This window comes from Rana temporaria, chromosome 2, assembly GCF_905171775.1.
Source record: "Rana temporaria chromosome 2, aRanTem1.1, whole genome shotgun sequence".
NCBI classification, from domain to species: domain Eukaryota; kingdom Metazoa; phylum Chordata; class Amphibia; order Anura; family Ranidae; genus Rana; species Rana temporaria.
Genome location: NC_053490.1, coordinates 529,740,829 through 529,768,278, shown reverse-complemented (window position 1 = coordinate 529,768,278; position 27,450 = coordinate 529,740,829). Strand labels below are relative to the sequence as shown.

The following is a 27,450-nucleotide window of genomic DNA, read 5'->3' as shown; positions in this document are numbered from 1 at the left end:
CCCCCGGCCCTCACACCTCTATGAGCTGGCTGGATGTCTCATTCCAAAACCAAGGCCACTGATATGGAGTTGTCCTCTTTGAGACCATAACAGCCTCCACTCTTCTAGGAAGGCTTTACACTCGATTCTTGCAGCACATGGGTGGGTATCTGTGCCCATTCAGCCAAGTGAGCATTTGTGAGGCCGGGTGCTGCTGTTGGATGTGAAGACCCGGCTCACAATTGGTGTTCCAGGATGCCTGGTCCTCACACCTCTATGAGCTGGTTGGGATTTACCATTCCAAAACCATGGGGCTAGACTCAAGTACAATTGCGCATTTTTTACGGAGGCGCAGGGCAACGTTTTTGCCCTGCGCCCCCGCAAAATTACTGCGCTGCCCTTGATTCACGGAGCAGTAGCTCCGTAAATTGCGTGGGCGCGCCGGCAAAATGCCCGGCGTAAGCGCGAGCAATTTAAATGATCCCGTAGGGGGCGGGAATCATTTAAATTCGGCGCGTTCTCGCGCCGATCGTAGAGCGCATGCTCCGTCGGGAAACTTTCCCGACGTGCATTGCGGCAAATGACGTCGCAAGGACGTCATTTGCTTTAAAGTGAACGTGAATGGCGTCCAGCGCCATTCACGAATCACTTACGCAAACTACGTAAATTTGAAATTTTGCGACGCGGGAACGACGGGTATACGTAACATTGGCTGCGCCTGCTAATAGCAGGGGCAGCCTTACGCGAAAGACGCCGCACGGAAACGACGTAAACTGCGTACGCAGGGCTCGCGCAACGTTGTGAATCGGCGTTAGTATGCAATTTGCATACTATACGCTGAGCACAATGGGAACGCCACCTAGCGGCCATCGCAAGAATGCAGCCTAAGATATGCGGGCATAAGAGCCTTATGCCGCGCATATCTTAGGCTGCAGTCGGCGTAACAAGGTTCCTGAATCAGGAGCATTCGTTACGCCGGGGCAAGTAAGCAATTGCGCTGTGTAACTTATGGTTACACAGGCGCAATTGCTTCTTGAATCTAGCCCAGTGACTTTATTAAGGAGTTGTCCACTTTGTGGCCATAACAGCCTCCACTTTTCTTTTTTAGAAAGGCGTTCCCATAGATTATGCAGCACATAGGTGGGCATCTGTGCCCATTCAGCCAAGTGAGCATTTGTGAGGCCAGGTGCTGCTGTTGGATGTGAAGACCCGGCTCACAATTGGTGTTCCAATTCATCCCAATGGTGTTGGTGTTTTATTTTCCATGGAGCAAATCCATAACTCACTTCAACCCGAAGGTCCATTGAACTTCTGGGCTTCATACACAATATTGGACACCCGGCCCTCACACCTCTATGGGCTGGTTGGATTTCCCATCCCAAAACCATGGCCACTGATATGGAGTTGTCCTCTTTGAAGCCACACCAGCCTCCACTCTTTTAGGAAGGCTTTCCAATAGATTTGGGAGGACATGGGTGGGTATCTGTGCCCATTTAGCCAGAAGGACATTTGTGAGGCCAGGTGCTGCTGTTGGATGTGAAGACCCGGCTCGCATTTGCTGTTCCAATTCATCCCAATGGTGTTCAAGTATTAGAATAGTGCCCCATCATTGATATCGGTGGGAGGAATCATGCTCCATCATTGGTATCAGTGGTGAGAGCAATAGTGCCCCATCATTGGTATCAGTGAGAGGAATAGTGACTCTGATGGGCACATCTGGATGTAGGAGGGGACTCTGATGGGCACTCCTGGATGTAATAGGGGACTCTGATGGGCACTCCTGGATGTAGGAGGGGACTCTGATGGGCACTCCTGGATGTAGGAGGGGACTCTGATGGGCACTCCTGGATGTAATAGGGGACTCTGATGGGCACTCCTGGATGTAGGAGGGGGACTCTGATGGGCACACCTGGATGTAGGAGGGGGACTCTGATGGGCACATCTGGATGTAGGATGGGACTCTGATGGGCACTCCTGGATGTAGGAGGGGACTCTGATGGGTACATCTGGATGTAGGAGGGGGACTCTGATGGGCACTCCTGGATGTAGGAGGGGACTCTAATGGGTACATCTGGATGTAGGAGGGGACTCTGATGGGCACTCCTGGATGTAGGAGGGGACTCTGATGGGTACATCTGGATGTAGGAGGGGGACTCTGATGGGCACTCCTGGATGTAGGAGGAGACTCTGATGGGCACTCCTGGATGTAGGAGAGGACTCTAATGGGTACATCTGGATGTAGGAGGAGACCCTGATGGGCACATCTGGATGTAGGAGAGGACTCTAATGGGTACATCTGGATGTAGGAGGGGACCCTGATGGGTACATCTGGATGTAGGAGGAGACTCTGATGGGCACTCCTGGATGTAGGAGGAGACTCTGATGGGCACTCCTGGATGTAGGAGAGGACTCTGATGGGCACTCCTTGATGTAGGAGGGGACTCTGATGGGCACTCCTTTATGTAGGGGGGGACTCTGATGGGCACTCCTGGATGTAGAAGGGTCTCTGATGGGCACTCCTGGATGTAATAGGGGACTCTGATGGGCACTCCTGGATGTAGGAGGGGACTCTGATGGGCACTCCTGGATGTAGGAGGGGACTCTGATGGGCACATCTGGATGTAGGAGGAGACCCTGATGGGTACATCTGGATGTAGGAGGGGACTCTGATGGGCACATCTGGATGTAGGAGAGGACTCTGATGGGTACGTCTGGATGTAGGAGGAGACTCTGATGGGCACTCCTGGATGTAGGAGGGGACTCTGATGGGTACATCTGGATGTAGGAGGGGGACTCTGATGGGCACATCTGGATGTAGGAGAGGACTCTAATGGGTACATCTGGATGTAGGAGGGGACCCTGATGGGCACATCTGGATGTAGGAGAGGACTCTAATGGGTACATCTGGATGTAGGAGGAGACTCTGATGGGCACTCCTGGATGTAGGAGGGGACTCTGATGGGCACTCCTGGATGTAGGAGGGGACTCTGATGGGAACTCCTGGATGTAGGATGGGACTCTGATGGGTACATCTGGATGTAGGAGGGGACCCTGATGGGCACTCCTGGATGTAGAAGGAGACTCTGATGGGCACTCCTGGATGTAGGAGGAGACTCTCATGGGCACTCCTGGATGTAGGAGGAGACTCTGATGGGCACTCCTGGATGTAGGAGGGGACTCTGATGGGCACTCCTGGATGTAGGAGGGGACTCTGATGGGTACATCTGGATGTAGGAGGGGGACTCTGATGGGCACATCTGGATGTAGGAGGAGACCCTGATGGGCACATCTGGATGTAGGAGAGGACTCTGATGGGTACATCTGGATGTAGGAGGAGACTCTGATGGGCACTCCTGGATGTAGGAGGAGACTCTGATGGGCACTCCTGGATGTAGGAGAGGACTCTGATGGGCACTCCTTGATGTAGGAGGGGACTCTGATGGGCACTCCTTTATGTAGGGGGGGACTCTGATGGGCACTCCTGGATGTAGAAGGGTCTCTGATGGGCACTCCTGGATGTAATAGGGGACTCTGATGGGCACTCCTGGATGTAGGAGGGGACTCTGATGGGCACTCCTGGATGTAGGAGGGGACTCTGATGGGCACATCTGGATGTAGGAGGAGACCCTGATGGGTACATCTGGATGTAGGAGGGGACTCTGATGGGCACATCTGGATGTAGGAGGAGACTCTGATGGGCACTCCTGGATGTAGGAGGGGACTCTGATGGGTACATCTGGATGTAGGAGGGGGACTCTGATGGGCACATCTGGATGTAGGAGGAGACCCTGATGGGCACATCTGGATGTAGGAGAGGACTCTAATGGGTACATCTGGATGTAGGAGGGGACCCTGATGGGCACATCTGGATGTAGGAGAGGACTCTAATGGGTACATCTGGATGTAGGAGGAGACTCTGATGGGCACTCCTGGATGTAGGAGGGGACTCTGATGGGCACTCCTGGATGTAGGAGGGGACTCTGATGGGAACTCCTGGATGTAGGATGGGACTCTGATGGGTACATCTGGATGTAGGAGGGGACCCTGATGGGCACTCCTGGATGTAGAAGGAGACTCTGATGGGCACTCCTGGATGTAGGAGGAGACTCTCATGGGCACTCCTGGATGTAGGAGGAGACTCTGATGGGCACTCCTGGATGTAGGATGGGACTCTGATGGGCACTCCTGGATGTAGGAGGAGACTCTGATGGGCACTCCTTTATGTAGGAGGGGACTCTGATGGGTACATCTGGATGTAGGAGGGGACTCTGATGGGCACTCCTGGATGTAGGAGGGGACTCTGATGGGCACTCCTGGATGTAGGAGGGGACTCTGATGGGCACTCCTGGATGTAGGAGGGGACTCTGATGGGCACTCCTGGATGTAGGAGGAGACTCTGATGGGCACTCCTGGATGTAGGAGGGGACTCTGATGGGCACTCCTGGATGTAGGAGGGGACTCTGATGGGCACTCCTGGATGTAGGAGGAGACTCTGATGGGCACTCCTGGATGTAGGAGGGGACTCTGATGGGCACTCCTGGATGTAGGAGGGGACTCTGATGGGCACTCCTGGATGTAGGAGGGGACTCTGATGGGCACTCCTGGATGTAGGAGGAGACTCTGATGGGCACTCCTGGATGTAGGAGGGGACTCTGATGGGCACTCCTGGATGTAGGAGGAGACTCTGATGGGCACTCCTGGATGTAGGAGGAGACTCTGATGGGCACTCCTGGATGTAGGAGGAGACTCTGATGGGCACTCCTGGATGTAGGAGGAGACTCTGATGGGCACTCCTGGTTAAAAGGGAGGACCTTTTTATAAAAGTGATTGTTTTGGCTCCAAAATATTTGTAAAATATACAATGTGGCTCTCATACTGAAAAACGTTCAGAGACCTCTGGACTAAGGGAAGGTTACCTTTGGTGCTGGTGCCCCATTGGGGGAGATTTCTCTCCACTTCCTGTCCCATTGGCACAACAGCAATTGATAGAAAGTCTTTACAAGTGTCCCCACGGAAAGGTTTCCCCCTCTCTTCCTGTGCTGGTGACACCTCCACTTTTCGGACAGAGTGATTGGTCCCACCTTGTGACTTGCTACAAAGTTACAATGTTGCGGTTTGTTCATCGGTGGAGAGGAAGTCTTCTTCCTGCCAGACCCGGCAGGGGTTCTAACCCTTCCCCACTTCTTTAGCTGTGATTGGTCAGAGTACAAGTTCGCTTCTGTTACATTCAATCGGCAAATCCCTTCCGTAGCAATTTTCTATCTTCTAGACATCGCATTGTTTCTTTTATTTAAAGCTTTTCCGTGCGCTGAACCGACCCGACGCCGCGTCGCCAAGGCAACAGCTAGCCGCTTGTCAGCCATGCCGGTCTGCGGGGCCCGACGTCTACAAGTCGGCATTGTGGCGCACGGCGGGGGGGTTCTGCGGGCTGCATTGAATTGTCCTAGTTATCGGCGCGGCGTTTGGCTCCGGAGCGCGAAGCGTACAACGCCGCCCATCCACCGCCCAATTCATTTGGTCTTCTTCTTTTTTTTTATTATTATTATAATTTTTTTTTTTTTCCAAGTACCGAGTCTCTGCGCCGTCTGGCTCGGCTCTCGCGGTGCCGCTGCCAGCAAAATTTGGATCTCCTCGCTCATTATTAGCAATAAAATATTCGGGGGATAAATAATGGATGTGGAAGTGACAGTCGGGCCCCTGTGGTTCGGATAATGCGATTCGCTCGCCCAGGCCGTGTTTAAAACAATGAAACGTCAATTTTTTTTCCAAAGAACGCCAAATGCGGCCGTATATTTCTCTTATGTACGTTAGACTTCTCTTGTTGTTTTCCCAATAGAGCTGGAGTGGGCAAACAGACTCCCTAGAGATGTCGCGGGACTACAAGTCCCATCATGCCTCTGGGAGGAACTGTCAGTCTTCCCATCATGCTTCTGGGGGTAACTGTCAATCTTCCCTTCATGCCTCTGGAAGTAACTGTCAATCTTCCCTTCATGCCTCTGGAAGTAACTGTCAATCTTCCCTTCATGCCTCTGGGGGTAACTGTCAGTCGTCCCTTCATGCCTCTTCCCCTGGGAGTAACTGTCAGTCTTCCCATCATGCCTCTGGGAGTAACTGTCTCTTTCCATCATGCCTCTGGAAGTAACTGTCAGTCTTCCCTTCATGCCTCTGGGAGTAACTGTCAGTCTTCCCATCATGCCTCTGGGAGTAACTGTCAGTCTTCCCATCATGCCTCTGGGAGTAACTGTCAGTCTTCCCATCATGCTTCTGGGAGTAACTGTCAGTCTTCCCATCATGCCTCTGGGGGTAACTGTCAGTCGTCCCTTCATGCCTCTTCCCCTGAGAGTAACTGTCAGTCTTCCCATCATGCCTCTGCCTCTCGGGGTAACTGTCAGTCTTCCCATCATGCCTCTGCCTCTCGGGGTAACTGTCAGTCTTCCCATCATGCCTCTGCCTCTCGGGGTAACTGTCAGTCTTCCCATCATGCCTCTGCCTCTCGGGGTAACTGTCATTCTTCCCATCATGCCTCTGCCTCGGGGAGTAACTGTCAGTCTTCCCATCATACCTCTGCCTCTGGGGGTAACTGTCTCTTTCCATCATGCCTCTGCCTCTGGAAGTAACTGTCAGTCTTCCCATCATACCTCTGGGAGTAACTGTCAGTCTTCCCATCATACCTCTGGGAGTAACTGTCAGTCTTCCCATCATACCTCTGGGAGTAACTGTCAGTCTTCCCATCATGCCTCTGGGAGTATCTGTCAGTCTTCCCATCATACCTCTGGGAGTAACTGTCAGTCTTCACATCATGCCTCTGGGAGTAACTGTCAGTCTTCCCATCATGCCTCTGGGAGTAACTGTCAGTCTTCCCATCATACCTCTGGGGGTAACTGTCTCTTTCCATCATGCCTCTGCCTCTGGAAGTAACTGTCAGTCTTCCCATCATGCCTCTGGGAGTAACTGTCAGTCTTCCCATCATACCTCTGGGGGTAACTGTCTCTTTCCATCATGCCTCTGCCTCTGGGGGTAACTGTCAGTCTTCCCATCATGCCTCTGGGAGTAACTGTCAGTCTTCCCATCATACCTCTGGGGGTAACTGTCAGGCCGGGTACACACGGACAAACATGTATGGTGAAAGCGGTCCGTCGGACCGTTTTCACCATACATGTCTGCCAGAGGGCTTCTGTACGATGGTTGTACACACCATCGTACAGAAGTCCGCGCGTAAACAATACGCGGGGCGTGTCCGCGGTGTCGCCGCGTCGATGACGCGGTGTCGCCGCGACAATGACGCGGCGACGTGGGCGGCCCGCCTTTAAAATGCTTCCACGCATGCGTCGAAGTCATTCGACGCATGCGAGGGACGGCGGGCGCCTGGACATGTACGGTAGGTCTGTACTGACGACCGTACATGTCCGAGCGGGCTGAATTCCAGCGGGCTGTTTTAAAACAAGTCCAGGAATATTTGTCTGCTGGGAAAAGGCCCGGCGGGCAAATGTTTGCTGGAATTCGGCCCGCTCGCGCCCACACACGACCAAACATGTCTGCTGAAACTGGCCTGCGGGCCAGTTTCAGCAGACATGTTTGCTCGTGAGTATGGGGCCTCAGTCTTCCCATCATACCTCTGGGAGTAACTGTCAGTCTTCATCGTACCCCTACCCATTCACCTGGAGGCAAAGTGTTAAAGTTAATAAACACACAACACAAGGGTTTTTAAAATAATTTATTAGTCTGCTCCGGAGGCCCCCCCTGTCTTCTTTAGCTCTTTTAGCAGGGGGGGCTTCTTCTTACGCTCTCCGGGGGGTCTTCTCCGCTCTCGGGGGTCTTCTCCGCTCTCCGGGGGTCTTCTTCTATCTCCGCCGCTCTCCGCTGTTGACTCGGCGCACCCCGGTTCTTCTCCCACTCTCCGGTGCCTTCTCCTTCAACGCTGGCCGCCCGCTATCTTCGTGTGTTAGCTCAGTTACTAGCAGGCGGCCAACACGCTCTTCTGTGATGTCATCTTCTTCTCCCTTCTTTCGATGTTGACCCGTCGCCTCTTCTCGCTGCAATGACAGGTGCGCGGCTTGCATCTGACTTATATAGGCCTCACAGTCCCATCATGCTCCGGTACCTACCCACGTGGGTAGCGTGCTTTGGATACGGGTCTGGTATGGATTGTAGGGGGACCCCCTACAACGGTTTTTCAGCGTAGGGGGGGTCTCCTTACAACCCATACCAGACCTAAGGGCCTGGTATGCTCCTGGGGGGAACCCATGTCGGTTTTTTATTTAAAAACTGGCGTGGAGTTCTCCCTCAGGAATGCATACCAAATGCCGCACCTAGAATTGGCGGGAATCCAAGTCGGATCTCCCGTCGCTTCTATGACGGCTTTGTCTCCATCGCGGCAAGCCAGTGCGGCGCTGGCTCCCGCGATGGGGCTCGTAGGTGCTCAATCTCGCCGAGAAAGGGAGCGAGATTGACACAATATCGCGGTCACCCACTGTATCTATCTATCTATTACAATGCTATATTTTTTTTTGGGAGAGGGGAGTGGACAGTGTAAGGCCCCGTACACACGAGAGGATCTATCCGCTGAAATTTATCCGCGGATCAGTTTCAGCGGATAGATCCGCTGGTGTGTACGACCCAGCGGATATTTTTCGGGCGATGGATTTCCAGTGGATAAAAATTTCTTAGCATGCTAAGAAATCTATCCGCTGGAATCCAGTCGAGCGGATTGATCCGGTGGTCTGTACAGACTCACCGGATCAATCCGTCCGATTCCCTCCCTCGCATGCGTCGTAATGATTCAACGCATGCGTGGAAGTCCTTATATTACAGCGTCGCGCATGTCGACGCGTCATCATCGCGGCGACGGCGCGACACGTCACCGCGGAGGGATTCTGCGCGGATTTTGATCTGATGGTTAGTACAACCATCAGATCAAAATCCGCCAGAGGATTTATCCGCGGAAACGGTCCGGATGACCGTTTCCAGCGGATAATCCTCTCGTGTGTACGGGGCCCTAGTGTTTTTTTTTTTTATTATTATTTTTTCAATAATACAGTTTTTTTTTAAAAATTAATACTTTTTTTAAGACCCAGTACGAATACCAATACTTTTCTTCAAGTACTCGCCGATATTGATTACCGATACTTTTTTTTAATGTCATGTGACATAAGCACTGATGGGCACTGATAGGTGGCACTGATGAGGCGTGGACTATGTCAGTAGCTTTTTTTTTTTTTTTTACAATTGAATTTTTTACAATTTTTTTTTTTTTTTTTACAATTTATATATATATTGCCACATAAAAAGCCTGGGGTATAATACGTCCAGTCATTAAATCTTTCCTATTGTTTGTAGAGGTCTATGGAGATATTTGGTTCCAAAAAAAGGTCAGTCCTTCTGGTATATATATATATATATGGGACTTTATGCTCAGGGGGGTAGATTCAGGTACCTTTTGCGGCGGCGTATCTCCAGATACGCCGGCGTAATTTTAATTCCGCGCCCGCGTATGAATACGCCGATTCACAAAGGCAGTTACGCTGAAAAAATAGGCTTCCTCCACCGACGTAACTTGATTGCGGCGGCGTAGAATTGTGTGCAATATAACTTTGGCCGCTAGGGGCGCTTCCGTTGTTGTCGGCGTAGAATATGCTAATTTCTTAGATACGCCGATTCACAAACGTACGTGCGCCCGGCGTTCGTTTTTTAACGTCGTTTGCATTAAGGCTTTTTCGGCGTAAGGCTGCTCCTGCTATTAGGAGGCGCAGCCAATGTTAAGTATGGACGTCGTTCCCGCGTCGCGATTTGAAAATTTTACGTCGTTTGCGTAAGTCGTCCGTGAATGGCGCTGGACGCCATTTACGTTCACGTCAAAACCAATGACGTCCTTGCGACGTCATTTACCGCAATGCACGTCGGCAAATTTTAGGGACGGCGCATGCGCCGTACGTTCGGCGCGGGAGCGCGCCATAATTTAAATGATCCACGCCCCCTACCGGATCATTTGAATTACGCGCGCTTACGCCGGCCCCTTTTACGCTACGCCACCGCAACTTACGGAGCAAGTGCTTCGTGAATACAGCGCTTGCTCCTGTAATTTACGGCGGCGTAGCGTAAAGACGATACGCTGCGCCGCCTTATCAGTGCGCGCCTTTACCTGAATCTCTCCCCAGGTGTCAGAAGAAAAAATTTGACTCAAAACGCGTGGAAGGGCCTCCGTCTGATGCCAGGCCATTTTGAATGATGACCGGTGTATCTTAGCTTTTGGCCAACTGTTTGCTTCCCTTGGCATTGCGGTGTGTTGGCAGAATTATGGGCTGATGGCGGAGGATTGTTCAATGAAATGTTTCAGAGCTGGCAGAGCTCAGCCAGGGGGCACACAGACATTGGCAGCCCTTCCACATCCTCCTCCTGTGTGTACGAGACCCCGAACCTGACCACATTCACTATACAATCATTGTACAATCTCCATTCTATGGAGTTCTAGGGGCTCCTCTATATGATCCATTCCATTTATATTCTACAGAAACTCCTTTGTACTCATCAGAGGTGTAACCAGAACCTCTAGGGCCCCCGGTGCAAGAAACCACGAAGGGCTCCCCCTAACCCACTGGTCCCAAGACCCTTCTCTCGAAATGTTCTGCAGTGTGTCATGGGATGGGTGGAATGCTCTGCAGTGTACAATGTGATGGGTGGAATGCTCTGCAGTGTATCATGTGATGAGTGGAATGCTCTGCAAAATCATGGGATGGGTAGAATGCTCTGCAGTGTGTCATGGGATAGGTGAAATGCTCTGCAGTGTGCCATGGGATGGGTGGAATGTTCTGTGGTGTATCATGTGTAAAGGTCAGTCCTTGTGTAAACAGTGTATCATGGGATGGGCGGAATGCTCTGCAATGTATCATGGGATGGGTGGAATGCTCTGCAATGTATCATGTGATGGGTGGGATGCTCTGCAATGTATCATGGGATGGGCAGAATGCTCTGCAGTGTATCATGGGATAGGTGGAATGCTCTGCAGTGTATCATGGGATGGGCGGAATGCTCTGCAGTGTATCATGGGATGGTTAGAATGCTCTGCAGTGTGTCTTGGGATGGGCGGAATGCTCTGCAGTGTGTCATGGGATGGGCGAAATGCTCTGCAATGTATCATGGGATGGGCAGAATGCTCTGCAGTGTATTTTTCAATGTAGATTGTATGCAGCCGGGTTTCATGTGGTCTTCTTCTCTCTGTCCAGGTGGAGAAGAACGAGGACGCCGACCAAAAAATCGAACAAGATGCAAACAAACCAGAGGACAAAGCCCACAAAGCCGCCACCAAAATCCAGGCCAGCTTCCGCGGACACATAATCCGGAAAAAGCTCAAGGGGGACAAGAAAGACGAGAATTCCGGAGAGGCCGTGGAGAACCACAAGGAGAACGAGGCAGAAAAGACGGGGAACGGGACCCCCAAAACAGAGGCGCCCACCAGCGACGGACCTCTGTCCGGAGAGGACAAGAAGAAGAACGCCGAGAACTCTTCGGAAGACAAAAAGCCAGAAGGGGGTTCGGAGGAGAAAGCCAAAAACACAGAGAAGTCCACCACGGAAGAGTCAGGAGGCGCCGGGAAGGCGACCAGCGAGAACTCCTCGGGAGGCGACTCCAACCAAGCCAAGGAGGAGTCCAAACAAGCCAACGTGCCTGCTGCTAGCCCAGAAGCCGCTCCGGCAAAGGTGGAGCCCAAACACGAGAAAGTGGAGAGCAGTCAAGACGAGGAAAAGAAAGGAGGTAAGTTTGTGCTTGTGAACCGTCTTATGATCACATGTGTGTCTAAGGATTGACTGAGATGGCTTGATACTTCTAAGCATCACTTGTAATCATTGTTACCCGCTCGCGACTCGGTCCCAAGCTCCGTGACCGCGCCCGCGGGACCCGATCGCCGCCGGTGACCGTCACCGGAGCTGAAGAACGGGGAGAGCTGTGTGTAAACAAACCTTTCCTGTTCTTCATTGTGGCGCTGTCATTGATCGTCTGTTCCCTGATATAAGGAATGACGATCAGTGAGGTCACGCGCCCAGCCCCGCCCCCTACAGTTAGAAACACACATGAGGTCACACTTAACCCCTGCAGCGCCCCCTAGTGGTTAACTCCCAAATTGCAATTGTTGGCTCAGATTCAGAAAGGAGATACGGCCGGATACGCTGCCGTAATTTAAAATGTGCGCCGTCGCGTCTTTACGCCGATTCACAAAGCTAGATACGCCTGAAAACATGGCTTCAGCCGTCCGACGTAGCTTGCCTACGCCGGCGTATCGTGGGCGCATAGTTACGCTGGACGCATTTGGCGTTCCCATAAAAAAATATGCAAATGAGCAAGATACGCTGATTCACGAAGGTAGTTGCGCCCGGCGTATCAATATACATCGTTTACGTAAGGCGTCTGACTGGCGTAAAGTTACCCCTGCTATATGAGGCGCAGCCAATGTTAAGTATGGACGTCGGGAACAGCGTCGGATTTTACACGTTTTACGTCGTTTGAGTAAGTCGTCCGTGAATGGGGCTGGGCGTAGGTTACGTTCACGTCGACTAAGCATTGAAAAATTTGACGTGATACTGAGCATGCGCGCGCATGCGCCGTTCGTTAAGCGCGTCATTTACGTGGGGTCACGAATCATTTACATACAACACGCCCCCTTCCAGCCTAGTTTGAATTAGGCGGGCTTATCACGGCCCATATACGCTATGCCGCCGTAACTAAGGACGCAAATTGTTTCTGAATACGGTACTCGCCTGACTTAGTTACGGCGGCGTAGCGCATATGAGATGCGCTACGCCCGCAGAAAGATACGCGATTCTTTCTGAATCCGGGCCGTTGTTTTCACAGTAACCAGTGCATTTTTGTAGCACTTTTCGCTGTGAAAATGACAATGGTCCCAAAAATGTGTCAAAATTGTCCGATGTGTTCGCCATAATGTCGCAGTCACACAAAAAAAAAAATCGCTGATTGCCGCCATTAGTAGTAAAAAAAAAAATAATAATAAAAATGCCATAAAACTATCCCCTATTTTGTAAACGCTATAAATTTTGCGCAAACCAATCGATAAACGCTTATTGCGATTTGTTTTACCAAAAATAGGTAGAAGAATACGTATCGGCCTAAACTGAGGGAAAAAAATGTTTTTTATATCTTTTTTGGGGGAAATTTATTATCGCAAAAAGTTAAAAATATTGGCCCAGATTCAAGTAGCAATTGCGCCTGTGTAACCATAGGTTACACAGCGCAATTACTTACTTGCTCCAGCGTTACGAATGCTCCTGATTCAGGAACATCGTAACGCAGACTGCAGCCTAAAATCTGCGTGGCATAAGGCTCTTATGCCACGCATATTTTAGGCTGCATTCTTGCGATGACCGCTAGGGGGCGCTCCCATTGTGCTCAGTGTATAGTATGCAAATTGCATACTAACACCGATTCACAATGTTGCGCGAGCCCTGCGTACGCAAGTTACGTCGTTTCCGTACGGCGTGTTTAGCGTAAGGCTGCCCCTTCTAATAGTAGGGGCAGCCAATGCTAAAGGATACCCGTCGTCCCTGCGCCGCGATATTTGAATGTTACGTTGTTTGCGTAAGTGATTCGTGAATGGCGCTGGACGCCATTCACGTTCACTCTGAAGCAAATTACGTCCTTGCAACGTCATTTGCCGCAATGCACGTCGGGAAAGTTTCCCGACGGAGCATGCGCTCTACGCTCGGCGCGGGAGCGCGCCTAATTTAAATGATTCCCGCCCCCTACGGGATCATTTAAATTGCGTGCTCTAGCGCCGGGCAATTTTGCCGGCGCGCCCTCGCAATTTACGGAGCTACTGCTCCGTGAATCGAGGGCAGAGGAGCAAATTTGCGGGGGCGCAGGGCAAAATCGTTGCCCTGCGCCTCCGCAAAAAAAGCGCAATTCTCTTTGAATCCGGGCCATTGAATTTTTTTCAAAATTGTCGCTCTATTTTTGTTTATAGCGCAAAAAATAAAAACCGCAGAGGTGATCAAATACCACCAAAAGAAAGCTCTATTTGTGGGGGAAAAAGAACGACAATTTTGTTTGGGAGCTACGTCGCACGACCGCGCAAATGTCAGTTAAAGCGACGCAGTGCCGAATCGCAAAAAAGGGGCAAGGTCCTTAACCTGCATATTGGTCCGGTTCTTAAGTGGTTAGAGTTCAGTTGGACTTGCAAGAAACATTTTGTATTCCTCATCCTTCTCTATCTCATGTGCTGGTCTGAGTTATGTGAGCGGGAAATTTCCACAGATTCCCAGATTCCGCCTTGGCACTGATCCACACTGATAAAAACACCAGAGCCGTGGGGACCCTTCCATGGGCCAGCTCACCCTTGGCATTGCCCCGTCATTGTTGATGGAGGGAGCCGTGGCGTTCACTAGATAGAGATATGACTTTGTCCCTGAGTTTGGCACCGCTTAGGGAGCAGAAGGTCCGCGCTCAGCTCCCGCCGTCGCACATCTCATATGTACGTATCAGCGACTCCGTCTTCTTCCACCGCGGCTCAGCCTCTAATTAATAGAATATTGGCTCCTGGATCGTCAGAATGGAACTGGCGCTCCTCCAGTGCCAAGGCTTGGCGCTCAGCTGCCAAAATCAGTCATAAAATGCGGTCAGCTTAAGGACATTGTAAATAATTGAGGTTTACATCGAGGAACCATTAAAGGGCCAATAAACCTGAAACGGGATCAGTTTTTATGGCGAGTAAAAGTTTAATACGCGCGCACAGCGCATGTCGCGCACGCCCCGGTTATTTCTCTTTCAGGACCTTCCATGTGTTTCTCTCCAAGGCCTTTCCATTAGGAACGTGCCACACTGTGCCTCTTCCCCTGTCCCTCTTTCCCTGTCCCTCTTTCCCTGTCACTTGCACTCTATCTCTCTTTCCCATGTGTCCCTCTCTCCCTCTCCCCCTGTCTCTCTCCCTGTTCCTCACTCCCATTCCCTTTCTCCCTCTCCACCTGTCCCTCTCTCCCTCTGAACCTATATCTCTCCTGCTCTCCCTCTCTCCCTGTCCCTCTCCCCCCTCTTGCCCATTTTTTTTCTTCATGTCCCTCTCTCCCTGTCCCTTTCTCCCTGTCCCTCTCCTCCTCTCCCCCCTCTTGCCCATTTTTTTTCTTCATGTCCCTCTCTCCCTCTCCCATGTCCCATGTGCAATACCTTGAAAAGCAAAAAGTACCAAAATGCTAATCATAAAAACTCCTGTCCCTCTTCCCCTGTCCCTCTTCCCCTGTCCCTCTTCCCATGTCCCTCTTCCCATGTCCCTCTTTCCCTGTCCCTCTTTCCCTGTCCCTCTTTCCCTGTCCCTCTTTCCCTGTCCCTCTTCCCATGTCCCTCTTTCCCTGTCCCTCTTTCCCTGTCCCTCTTTCCCTGTCCCTCTTCCCCTGTCCCTCTTTCCCTGTCCCTCTTCCCCTGTCCCTCTTTCCCTGTCCCTTTTTCCCTGTCCCTCTTTCCCTGTCCCTCTTTCCCTGTCACTTGCACTCTGTCTCTCTTTCACGTGTGTCCCTCTCTCCCTCTCCACCTGTCCCTCTCTCCCTCTGAACCTATCTCTCTCCTGCTCTCCCTTTCTCCCATTTTTTTCTTCATGTCCCTCTCTCTCTCTCCCTGTCCCTCTCCTCCTCTCTCCCATGTTCTTCTCCATGTCCCTCTATTACTCTACATCTGTCCCTCTCTTCCTCTGTCCTTCTCTCCCTTTTTCTATTTCCCTGCCTCTCTCCCTGCTTCTCTTTCTCCCTCCGCACCTGTCCCTCTCTCCCTGTCTCTCTCCCTGTCCCTTACGCTGTGTCCCTCTCCGCCTGTCCCTCTCTCCATCTCCCCTTGTCCCTTTCTACATGCCCCTCTCTCCCTGTCCCTTTCCCCCTCTCCCTCTCTCCTTGTCCCTTTCCCCCTCTCCCTTTCCCCCTGTCCCTCTCTACCTGTCCCTTTCCCCCTGTCCCTCTCTCCCTCTCCCCCATCCATTTCTCCCTGTCCCTCTCCTGCTCCTTCCCTATTTTCTCTCCATGTCCCTCTCTCACTCTCCACCTGTCCCTCTCTTCCTCTGTCCTTCTCTCCCTTTTTCTATTTCCCTGCCTCTTGCACTCTGTCCCTCTCTCCCGCTGTCCCTCTCTTCCTCTGCACCTGTCCCTCTCCCCCATCCCTTACCCCCTGTCCCTCTCTCCCTGTCCCTCTCTCCCTGTCCCTCACTCCCTGTCCCTCTCTCCATCTCCACCTGTCCTTTTCTCCCTGTCCCTCTCTCCCTGTCCCTTTCTCCATGTTGCTCTCTCCCTTTCTCCTGTCACTTTCCTCCTCCCCCCCCCTGCACTCTGTACGTATCGCACCCCTGAACTCTGCACTCTGTCCGTAATACACTCCTAAACTCTGAATTCTGTACAAAACGCACTCCTGAACCCTGCACTTGGTACATAAAACACTCCTAAAACTCTGCATTCTGTAAGTAACGCATTCCTGAACCCTGCACTCTGTACGTAGCACCCCCCCGAACCCTGCACTTTGTACATAGCACCCCCCCGAACCCTGCACTCTGTACATAGCTCACTCCTGAACTCTGCAATCTGTATCTAGCATAAGCTGACCTCTGTACGTAGCACCCCCTGAACCCTGCACTCTGTACATAGCACACCCCCGAACCCTGCACTCTGTACATAGCTCACTCCTGAACTCTGCAATCTGTATCTAGCATAAGCTGACCTCTGTACGTAGCACCCCCTGAACCCTGCACTCTGTACATAGCACACCCCCGAACCCTGCACTCTGTACATAGCACTCCCCCGAACCCTGCACTCTGTACATAGCACACTCCTGAACTCTGCAATCTGTATGTAGCATAAGCTGAACTCTGTACATAGCGCCCCCTGAACCCTGCACTCTGTACGTAATACACTCCTAAACTCTGCATTCTGTAAGTAACGAACTCCTGAACCCTGCACTCTGTACATAGCACATCCCTGAACTTTGCACCCTGTACATAGCGCACTCTTGAACTCTGCACTCTGTATGTAATATATTCCTAAACTTTGCATTCTGTGAGTAACACACTCCTGAACTCTGCACTCTGTACATAGCACACCCCTGAACCCTGCACGCTGTACACAGTGCACTACTGAACCCTGCACTCTGTATGTAGCATAAGCTGAACTCTGTACGTGGCGCCCCCCTGAACCCTGCACTCTGTACACAATAAACTCCTAAACTCTGCACTCTGTATGTAGCTTAATCCTGAACCCTGCACTCTGTAAGTAGAACACCCCAGATACAACTGACGCTTTGAGGACAAGCATATTGTGGATGCGTCCCGCGATGACATTGAGTTTGACACCCCTATTTCTGTCTCTTATTTTATTCTTTCTCTCCCCCCCCACCCCCATATTCTTCATTTTATCCCATCATCCTACCCTGTCCTCCTCCTTCTCCCCCCTCCCGCTCTCCATAGCACTGTGTCTGTTTTATTCCAGTCTTCAATCCCCCCCACCTGGTCCCCCCATCTCTCAATTTCCGACTCTTTTCACTCCCTTCCTCCTTTCATTCTCTCCCTCTGTCCACCCCCCGGCGCCCCCCCCCCCTGTTCCCCACCCCCCACTCCTCCTTTGTCTTATGGTTTCTTTTAAGCCCATGAACCACCATCACGTGTCAGAAGAAACCCATGGGACAGTCTGCTGTCTATTATATTATCTTTATTAGATTTGCAACAGATCTCTCATTGTCAACCAATGTTACATTGACCTCGTTGTCCCAAATTTCCAACCCAACAGCTCCCTGTAAAGGAGAAGAGTTAAAGTGGATGTAAACCCCCTCACATATTCCCAGTGGGGTGACTGGCCTCAGGTAATACACAGAGAGGAACAAAGCCTCTTACAGAAGTTGTACCTGTTTATCTGCTGTTCAAAGTGCTGAATTTATAGAGCTTGTCTGAGGAAAGAAGGGTCAGAGGAGCTGAAGTTACACTCTGCAGAGCTCACTGAGAGCTGGTTGGAGGGAAGGGACCAAGCCTGCTGTTAAAAATCACTGGGCCCCATACCAGGGACGCCTTAATAGCATCATGGGCCCCTGGGCAACGTAATGATCTGGGGCCCCTACAATGATGACAGTGCAGGTAAACAGACATCAAGTAGATAGGAGGCAGACTGCCTCCCCTGTGTATCTATCACTCTCAGTGCCATCATGGGGCCTGAGCGTGGGCTCAAGGACCAGCTGCTTTGGGGAAAAAACAGGGGCCCCCCATGCATTTGGGGCCCCTGGGCAGTGCCCTCTCATTAAGACAGCCCTGCCCCATACACCCTACCTAACAGTGCCCCCCGGCCCCGTAAAGCCTACCTAACAAGGCCCCCTCTGGCCGGAAGTGTCTGAAGACATAGATTTATCAGTCCCGTTCTTTGCAGCCTCAGTTGCAAAGATTGATGAATTGAATGTACTCTGAAGCTTCTTGCTCATTTACAAACCGAATCATAGTAAGCACCGTTTACTATGCTTTGATGATGAATGGTCACGTGAGGGAATGGTTCCAATCACTCACTGGGCCGGATTCAGAAAGAAGATACGCCGTCGTATCTCTGAGTTGTGCCGGTCGTATCTATGCGCCTGATTCAGAGAATCAGTTACGCATTGATAGGGCTTAGATCCGACAGGTGTAAGTGTCTTACACCGTCGCATCTTAGGCTGCAATTCCAGGCCGGCCGCTAGGTGGCGCTTCCATATCTTTAACGCGTCTAATATGCTAATGAGCATTTACGCCGATTCAGAAACGAACGACCGCCCGTCGCTTTTGTTTTACGTCGTTTGCGTTCGGCTTTTTCCGGCGGAAAGTTACCCCTGCTATAGCAGGGGTAAGTGCGGCATATCCTATGTTAAGTATGGCCGTCGTTCCCGCGCCGAGTTTTGAATTTTTTATTGTTTGCGTAAGTCGTTCGCGAATACGGCCGGATGTAATTTACGTTAACGTCGAAACCAATGACGTCCTTGCGACGTCATTTGGAGCGATGCACGCTGCAAAAATTTGCGGACGGCGCATGCGCTGTTCGATCGGCGCGGGGACGCGCCTGATTAGAATAGTACACGCCCCCTAGCCGCGGAGTTTGAATTCCGCCGGGGGATTTGCGATACGCCGCCGAAACTTTAGAGGCAAGTGCTTTCTGAATAAAGCACTTGCTTCAAAAAATAGCGGTAGCGTAAATCAGATAGATTACGCGGATCTAAAGATCCGCTAATCTATCTGAATCTGTCCCACTGTGCTCATTCAGGAAAGGAATGGTCCAATAAATGATATATATATTGGCCCCTTGCCACGCTCTCTATCCTGAAACTTCCTCTGTGTGCCCACAGCAGCTGCCGGCAGGTAAGCCAGCAGCGCTGCAGGGGAAAGGGGCACACAGGGGAGCCCAGACAGCAGATAAAAGTGGTGCATGTGCCAGAACCAATCCCCTGCAGTGCAGCCAGAGGGAGAAGCTGGCAGAAGAGGATTGGTGTATACAATAAAAGTACTGTAGGCCAGCCCCACTTTTAAATTGATGGGGCCTGGAGGGCTGGCTGTACTGCCCTATCAATGGCCCTGGAAGGGACACCGCCTACCCCCCTCCTTCACAAAGCACATAGGAACAGAGCTGAGGCTGTCAATCACAGGTTGCGTGCTGGAACTCCCTCCCCTGTCACCTTTTTATCTCTTGGTGTCAGGAAAATCTGTCAGAAGTGACTCATGCAGATAGCAGAGGAAGGAAGCAGCAGACAGAAATGACACTTAGTGCTCTGGATTGGGAAAAAAACACACTATAGAGCAGGGTTCTCCAAACTTTCTGAACAAAGGGCAAGTTTACTGTCCTTCGGACTCAAAGCGGAGTTCCAGCCTTTTAATGTTTATTAAAAGTCAGCAGCTACAAAAAGTGTAGCTGCTGACTTTTAACCACTTAAGGACCGCCTCATGTAGATATACGTCAGCAGAATGGCACGGACAGGCACATGCACGTACCTATACGTCCTCTGCTTGACGTGGGTCGGGGGTCCGATCGGGACCCCCCCCCCGGTACATGCGGCGGTCGGTAAGCCTCAGGGAGCGATCCGGGACCACGGCGCGGCTATTTGTTTATAGCCGCCCCGTCACGATCGCTCCCCGGAGCTGAAGAACGGGGAGAGCCGTATGTAAACACGGCTTCCCCGTGCTTCACTGTGGCGGCGCATCGATCGTGTGATCCCTTTTATAGGGAGACACAATCGATGACGTCATTCCTACAGCCACACCCCCCTACAGTTGTAGACACACACTAGATGTACCCTAACTCCTACAGCGCCCCCTGTGGTTAACTCCCAAACTGCAACTGTCATTTTCACAATAAACAATGCAATTTAAATGCATTTTTTGCTGTGAAAATGACAATGGTCCCAAAAATGTGTCAAAATTGTCCAAAGTGTCCGCCATAATGTCGCAGTCACGAAAAAAATCGCTGATCGCCGCCATTAGTAGTAAAAAAAATAAAAAAATAAAAATGCAATAAAACTATCCCCTATTTTGTAAACGCTATAAATTTTGCGAAAAACCAACCGATAAACGATTATTGCGATTTTTTTACCAAAAATAGGTAGAAGAATACGTATCGGCCTAAACTGAGGGAAAAAAAAAATTATATATGTTTTTGGGGATATTTATTATAGCAAAAAGTAAAAAATATTGCATTTTTTTCAAAATTGTCGCTCTATATTTGTTTATAGCGCAAAAACTAAAAACCGCAGAGGTGATCAAATACTACCAAAAGAAATCTCTATTTGTGGGGAAAAAAGGACGCCAATTTTGTTTGGGAGCCACGTCGCACGACCGCGCAATTGTCTGTTAAAGCGACGCAGTGCCGAACTGTAAAAACACCTTGGGTCTTTATGCAGCATATTGGTCCGGGGCTTAAGTGGTTAATAAACAGACACTTACCTGTTCCACGGTCCATCGATGCGGCCACCCGGAGCATCGCTCCTCTCTCCGCTCCTCTCCTCGGCGCCTCCATTGCCACTCTGGGCACCCGGCCCTGACAGCTTTCGGCTTCACGGCCGGGCACGCACTGCGCATGAGCGAGTCGTGCTGCACTCCTGGAGTGGACAGGCGATCTCCTGGGACCTGTCACGTGTCCCTGGAGATCGCCTAGAGGGAGGGGCCGCCTAGGGGGAGAGGAGGAGTCCCCTAGGCGGCCCGTAGGTGGAAATAGGAAGTGGAACAGGAAGTCCCACTCCTAACGAAGTCCCCACTCCCCCCACTCCAGACATCAGTGTAAATAAACAATACCCCCATCTTTGGTGTCAGTGGAAGGAATAGCACCCTACCATTGATGTCATTGGGAGGAATTGTGCCCCTTTATTGGTGTCAGTAGGGGGGGGATTATTCCTCGTTGGTGGTATCAGTGGATGAAAATAGTGCCCGAGGGGCCTAATGAAAGCAACCAAAGGGCCACATCTGGCCTTCGGGCCGCAGTTTGGAGACCACTGCTATAAAGGAATATGCTTTGTTGATATTTCATAGCTGGGGTTTACAACCACTTTAATACTTACCATATTTATCGCGGTATAACGCGCTCCCGCGTATACCGCGCACCCCTAAAGCTGCCCCCGAAATTCCTGTAAAAAAAAAGTTATATGATTTTATTACTTACAGTTTTGGTGTCTTCCCAGCGTCCATCGTCCGGTCCGGCGTCCGTCTGCGGCCTCGATGGTGTCCTCCCGGCTTCTCCAGCGCGCGCCTCAAGTCGAGTCCCCGCTTCAAGCGCTCAGTTCGAACGCCTCCGCCGACATATACCGAGTGCAGTGCACTCGGGTACATTCGGCAAGGCTCGGCGTCGCTCACGCTCTGTGACATTTATGCGTGAGCACGAGCGAAGCTGAGACTAGCCGAATGTACCCGAGTGTACTGCACTCTGTATATGTCGGCGCAGGATTTCAAACTGAGCGCGGGAATCGGCTATCGGCGTATATATCGCGCACCCACGATTTCCCCCTTATTTTAAGGGGAAAATAGTGCGCGATATACGCCGATAAATACGGTACTTCTCCTGCTGCTCGCACCTCCAAACGCTGGCCCACTGAAAAGGACACGCTGGGTGAAGTTTCTTCTGAAATTGACACTTCTGGGAGTGTCGATCGCCTACATCCTGCTCTACGCTTAGCCGTTCCTCTCGCCAACCTCTACGTAACTTCTGTGGCCTGTAGTAATGGAGGGGTCGGCAGATGGAACCAGCGTCTAGGCAGCCTTCCAGTCTTCTTGTATCTATTGTAAAGACAGGGCATGAGCGCCCTGGGGGATGTTACATAAGGAGTAAGAGGTGTCATGTTCAGGGAAACCTGTACTTAGACATTCACACTACCTTTGGTAAATTCCTTCTAAAAATGCTGTTTTCTTGGCTTCAACTGTCTCTGAAATGCTGATCCACAACAAGCATGCAGAAAGTGAAGTCAGAACTCCAAAACTGCATTCCTGTTTTGGGTAAGTGACTTGGAAAGCATTGCTACCTTTAAACCAGATAGGTAGCAATTTCGGAGGGAGAAGTCAAGCAACAGTGGTGTCCATTTATTGAGCACAGTTTTCCTTTAAGTTTAGAGAGTTAAAGGGGTTGTAAATAAGCATCCTTTACCTGCAGACATTCCTCTTTTCACTTCCTTATTGTTCGTTTTTGCTCAGAAGTTGCTCTATTTCTTCTCTGTTCTGTTCACTTCCTGCTTGTCTGATTGTTACTCACCACCGTGAAGGGAGGCTTTACTGCGGTGGGCAGTAACGTGCTCCCCCCCTCCTGGGAACTACATCTGTGCGGCAGGACGCTCTCTACGTGTTAGAGACTTCAAGGAGGTGTGAATTACTGGGCGTGCCGCAATGCATACTGGGAAATGTAGTTCTTACATAACCGAGCGACGCAAACCAGGAAGTGAATGAGAGAACAGAAACTAGAACGCCGGAGGTGATATAGATGAAGGAATTAAATAGGTATTTACTCATTTTTTAACAGAATCATTACACTATTCTGTCTGTCTACCTTGCAAACATTGGCCCAGATTCAAGAAGCAATAGTTACGCAGCGCAATTGCTTACTTGCGCCGGCGTAACGACTTCTCCTGATTCAGAGAGCTTGTTACGCTGACTGCAGCCTAAGATATGCGTGGCATAAGGCTCTTATGCCCTCATATCTTAGGCTGCATTCTTACGCAGGCCGCTAGGTGGCGTTCCTGTTGTGGTCAGCGTATAGTATGCAAATTGCATACTAACGCCGATTCACAACGTTACGCGAGCCCTGTGTACGCAGTTTACGCCGTTTGCGTACGGCGGTTTTTGCGTAAGGCTGCCCTTGCTATTAGCAGGGGCAGCCAATGCTACGTATACCCGTCGTTCCCACGTCGCGAAATTTGAAATTTACGTAGTTTGCGTAAGTAAATCGTGAATGGCGCTGGACGCCATTCACGTTCACTTTGAAGCAAATGACGTCCTTGCGACGTCATTTACCGCAATGCACGTCGGGAAAGTTTCCCGACGGCGCATGCGCTCTGCGCTCGGCGTGGGAACGCGCCTAATTTAAATGATTCCCGCCCCCTACAGGATCATTTACATTAGGCGCCCTTACGCAGGGCATTTTTGAAGAGTGCCCACGCAAATTATGTGGCTACTGCTTCATGAATGAAGCGTAGCGCAAATAATTTGCTTAGGCGCAGGGTAAAAAGGGTACACTGCGCCTCCGTAAGGAGCGCGCAGCTGTACCTGAATCTACCCCATTAATTTTAGGCAAAAAAATGTTTTCCTTTACAACTCCTTTAAGGGTATGCCGTCATGCACACAGGATGCTTTTGCAGGTAGACATTCACACTACCATTGGTGAACGCTTTCTAAAAAGGCTGCTTTCTTGGCTTCAACTGTCTCTGAGACGCTGAGATCCACAACAAGCATGCAGAAAGTGAAGTCAGAACTCCAAAACTGCATTCCTGTTTTGGGAAAGTGACTTGGAAAGCATCGCTACCTTTAAACCAGATAGGTAGCAATTTCAGAGGGAGAAGTCAAGCAACAGTGGTGTCCATTTATTGAGCACAGTTTTCCTTTAAGTTTTGAGGTTTTAAAAAGGGGTTGTAAAGGTAAAAAAAAAAAAATCCGTAAAGAGCTTCCTTGATTTTGCTTTTAAATGTCCTTATTTCTTCGGAGAAATCCTCACTTCCTGTTCTTCTGTCTGTAACTCCACACAGTAATGCAAGGCTTTCTCCCTGGTGTGGAGAAAGCCTCTTGAGGGGGGAGGGGGCGAGCAGGAGGGTCAGGACGCCCACTAACACACAGCTCCTTTCTCTATCTGCAAAGTAGAGAGTGTCCTGACTTGCTTGCTCGCCCCCTCAAGAGGCTTTCTCCACACCAGGGAGAAAGCCTTGCATTACTGTGTGGAGTTACAGACAGAAGAACAGGAAGTGAGGATTTTTTAGAAGAAATAAGGACGTTTAAAAGCAAAATGGAAGGATGAGGTAAGTGAAGGAGGACTGCACTAGGGTAAAGGAAGCTATTTAGGGATTTTTTTTTTTACCTATACAACCCCTTTTTAAGGGTATGCCGTCATGCACACATGACTAGTGTAGTCCAGATATGACACAATAACCTTCGACCATTGAGACCCCATGTACTCCACCCCTTAATTGTCCCCCACTTACTATATAGTAAAGAGACCACACCTTTGCTTTGGAGTAAACTGGCCACAACAGCCTATTTTATTAAACATAAATTGCAATAAAACTCCAACTTAAATGAAACAGTAAATATCCAACGTCAAATGACATACAGTAAACCCCCACTCTGTTGGTCCTTTCTGGCAGCACACCCATTCTCCACCATTTTACCATATACCAGATGAACAATGCACTGCGAGCAAACATTAAACTTTTTAGGCCTCCAGTCCGTGTAGTACGCTCGGAGACAACCCCCGCCCGCAGTGCAAACGTTACAGTATCCCAACTAACCTTTCGCTGGGATACACTTTAAGGGGCCCATATATTGATGAGCCCCCCACCCCCGTTTTCACACGTTTTCTACTGCCACCATAAAGGACCAACAGAACTAACCGCCAACCCAGCTGTCGTGACGACCGTCCAACACCGTACCTGTAAAAGAAAAAACACCGGCAACAACTGGTAATGCAATAAGGGAGGGAGGGTGGGAAAAGCTGCTTCCTCGTTGCTCTCCTGACTGCAAGTGCCCGCCTGGCCCCGCCCCACCCTTTTATAGGGTAACTCCCCTGACACCAGCAGCCAATCCTGCTCCTCCTCTGAACTTGCTAATACTAACTCCCCCGCCCCTCTCTACACCAATCCTGCTCTTCCTACCTCCAACCCCCCTAAGCTTAACCCTTCCTGTGTCACTAGACACTCTGTCATGCCCGGCCCTCTGCTAGTCTTTGCTGTCTTTTGCTCCGGGCCTCCCTTGACTAGTGTAGTCCAGATATGACACAATAACCTTCGACCATTGAGACCCCATGTACTCCACCCCTTAATTGTCCCCCACTTACTATATAGTAAAGAGACCACACCTTTGCTTTGGAGTAAACTGGCCACAACAGCCTATTTTATTAAACATAAATTGCAATAAAACTCCAACTTAAATGAAACAGTAAATATCCAACGTCAAATGACATACAGTAAACCCCCACTCTGTTGGTCCTTTCTGGCAGCACACCCATTCTCCACCATTTTACCATATACCAGATGAACAATGCACTGCGAGCAAACATTAAACTTTTTAGGCCTCCAGTCCGTGTAGTACGCTCGGAGACAACCCCCCCCCGCAGTGCAAACGTTACAGTATCCCAACTAACCTTTCGCTGGGATACACTTTAAGGGGCCCATATATTGATGAGCCCCCCACCCCCGTTTTCACACGTTTTCTACTGCCACCATAAAGGACCAACAGAACTAACCGCCACAGCCCGAAAGGATGACACCTCCACCTTTAAGGGCCCCCACCCAACCTCAACGCTCTCTGGATCCCTTCTTGAATCCCCATCGACCACAGCGCAATCCCCACATCAGTCAGGTGGACCCCGTCCCTCCTCAGATACATGCCTACATTAGTCTCCAATTCCTGGTGGCGTACCACTAGCCCCCCAAGGCGTGCCAAAAATTTACCCACCACCCGGTTAACCCGAGTCCTGGCTCTGTTGAGCTTTGTAACTGACCGAGCCTTGCGCCACTGTGTGCGGGCGACAATTTCCGACCACACCAGCACCGTCCCCGGAAAAGCCGCTCGCAGCCGCTCAAAGTCCGCTTTGATGTCCGTAATCAGAGCCCTGATTTTCCGCACACCAAAATCATTCCCCCCCGCGTGTATAACCAGAACATCGGGGGGCCTGTCCAGTCGGGCGTACCTCTCGACCTCTGGTAGCACCCTACCCCACATCATCCCAGGTATCCCCAACCACCTCAAAACCGCTTCCTTCCTGGAAATACCCAGCTGCCTGCCTTCCGGCTTCTCATCAGCCCTTCTTGCCCCCCAGCAAACGTACGAATGTCCGAAAATCCAGACGAGGCGTGTAGTCCCTCCATCTGAAATGAAATAACAATCCACAATGCTCACCAAACAGACACCAACCCTAGCAAAAAACCCCCCCCATTTCATCACTCCCTTCCCCATCAACCAACCACCAACTGAGGCCGCACGTATGACCGGAACCTCCGTGATTCCCACCTCCCGATCTTCCGTACTGCCGCCTCGTTCATCCCGCACCTGGCAGCTTCGGTAGCCGCCCCGATACGGAAGGAGTGAGACGAAAACTCGGACTTGTCCAAGCCCATTTCTTGTAAGCAACTACGAAAAACCGCCACAAATTGGAACTTTGACAAGAAAGACCCATCTTCGTGCCTAAGCAACGGCCCGCCCCCTTCCGGCCTGACCCCCAAAAATGCCTTGAGCGATGCCACCGGACATACTCTGGCCCCCGGCAGGGAAAAAAGAACCACGTCCACCCCCCTGCCACTCTGGTCGGTTTTTGATCTGCGCAATCGAATACCCACCTTATCCTCCGATATCCACACATCCTCCCTCATCAGCCCCCCAGCCCTCATGCGAGAAGGGCTAACCAATTCACTGATGCGGAACGCGCCGTAAAATGCCAGCGAGAAAGCCGCCGCGAATAACAGGCATTCATACTGCCCCGTGCACACCCCGTCCAAGGCCTCCCTGATACTTACCAAATTGGCAAAAGAGACTGGCCTCCTGGCATCCTGCACCTTACGACCTTTCCTGTAGCCCTTCACTGCCTGTCTGACCCAGAAGTCCTTGGTCCAATCCACCCCACCCATAAGTTTAAAAAAGAACGCTAAACCCGCCAACTTTTTCTCAATGGAGGACACAGACACACCTAGCTCCATGTTCCTAGATACAAAATAAATCACCTGCAACCGCTCCTCTGGCCCCCCGCTCACGACCCCAGCTTCGGCACCCAACTCCAACCATTCCTTCCATACCTTGGCGTAGGCCGACCATGTGGCCGTGCAAAC

General features: G+C 50.9%; 1 protein-coding gene across 1 annotated transcript in view; it reads left to right on the top strand.

Moving 5' to 3' along the window:
• The window catches only part of GAP43 (growth associated protein 43), a 131,045-nt gene that overhangs the window by 52,064 nt on the left and 51,531 nt on the right, over nt 1-27,450 (top strand). The window contains exon 2 of the mRNA XM_040339119.1: nt 11,199-11,727. Coding sequence (XP_040195053.1) covers nt 11,199-11,727 — 529 coding nt within the window. The remainder of the gene's footprint in view (nt 1-11,198; nt 11,728-27,450) is intronic.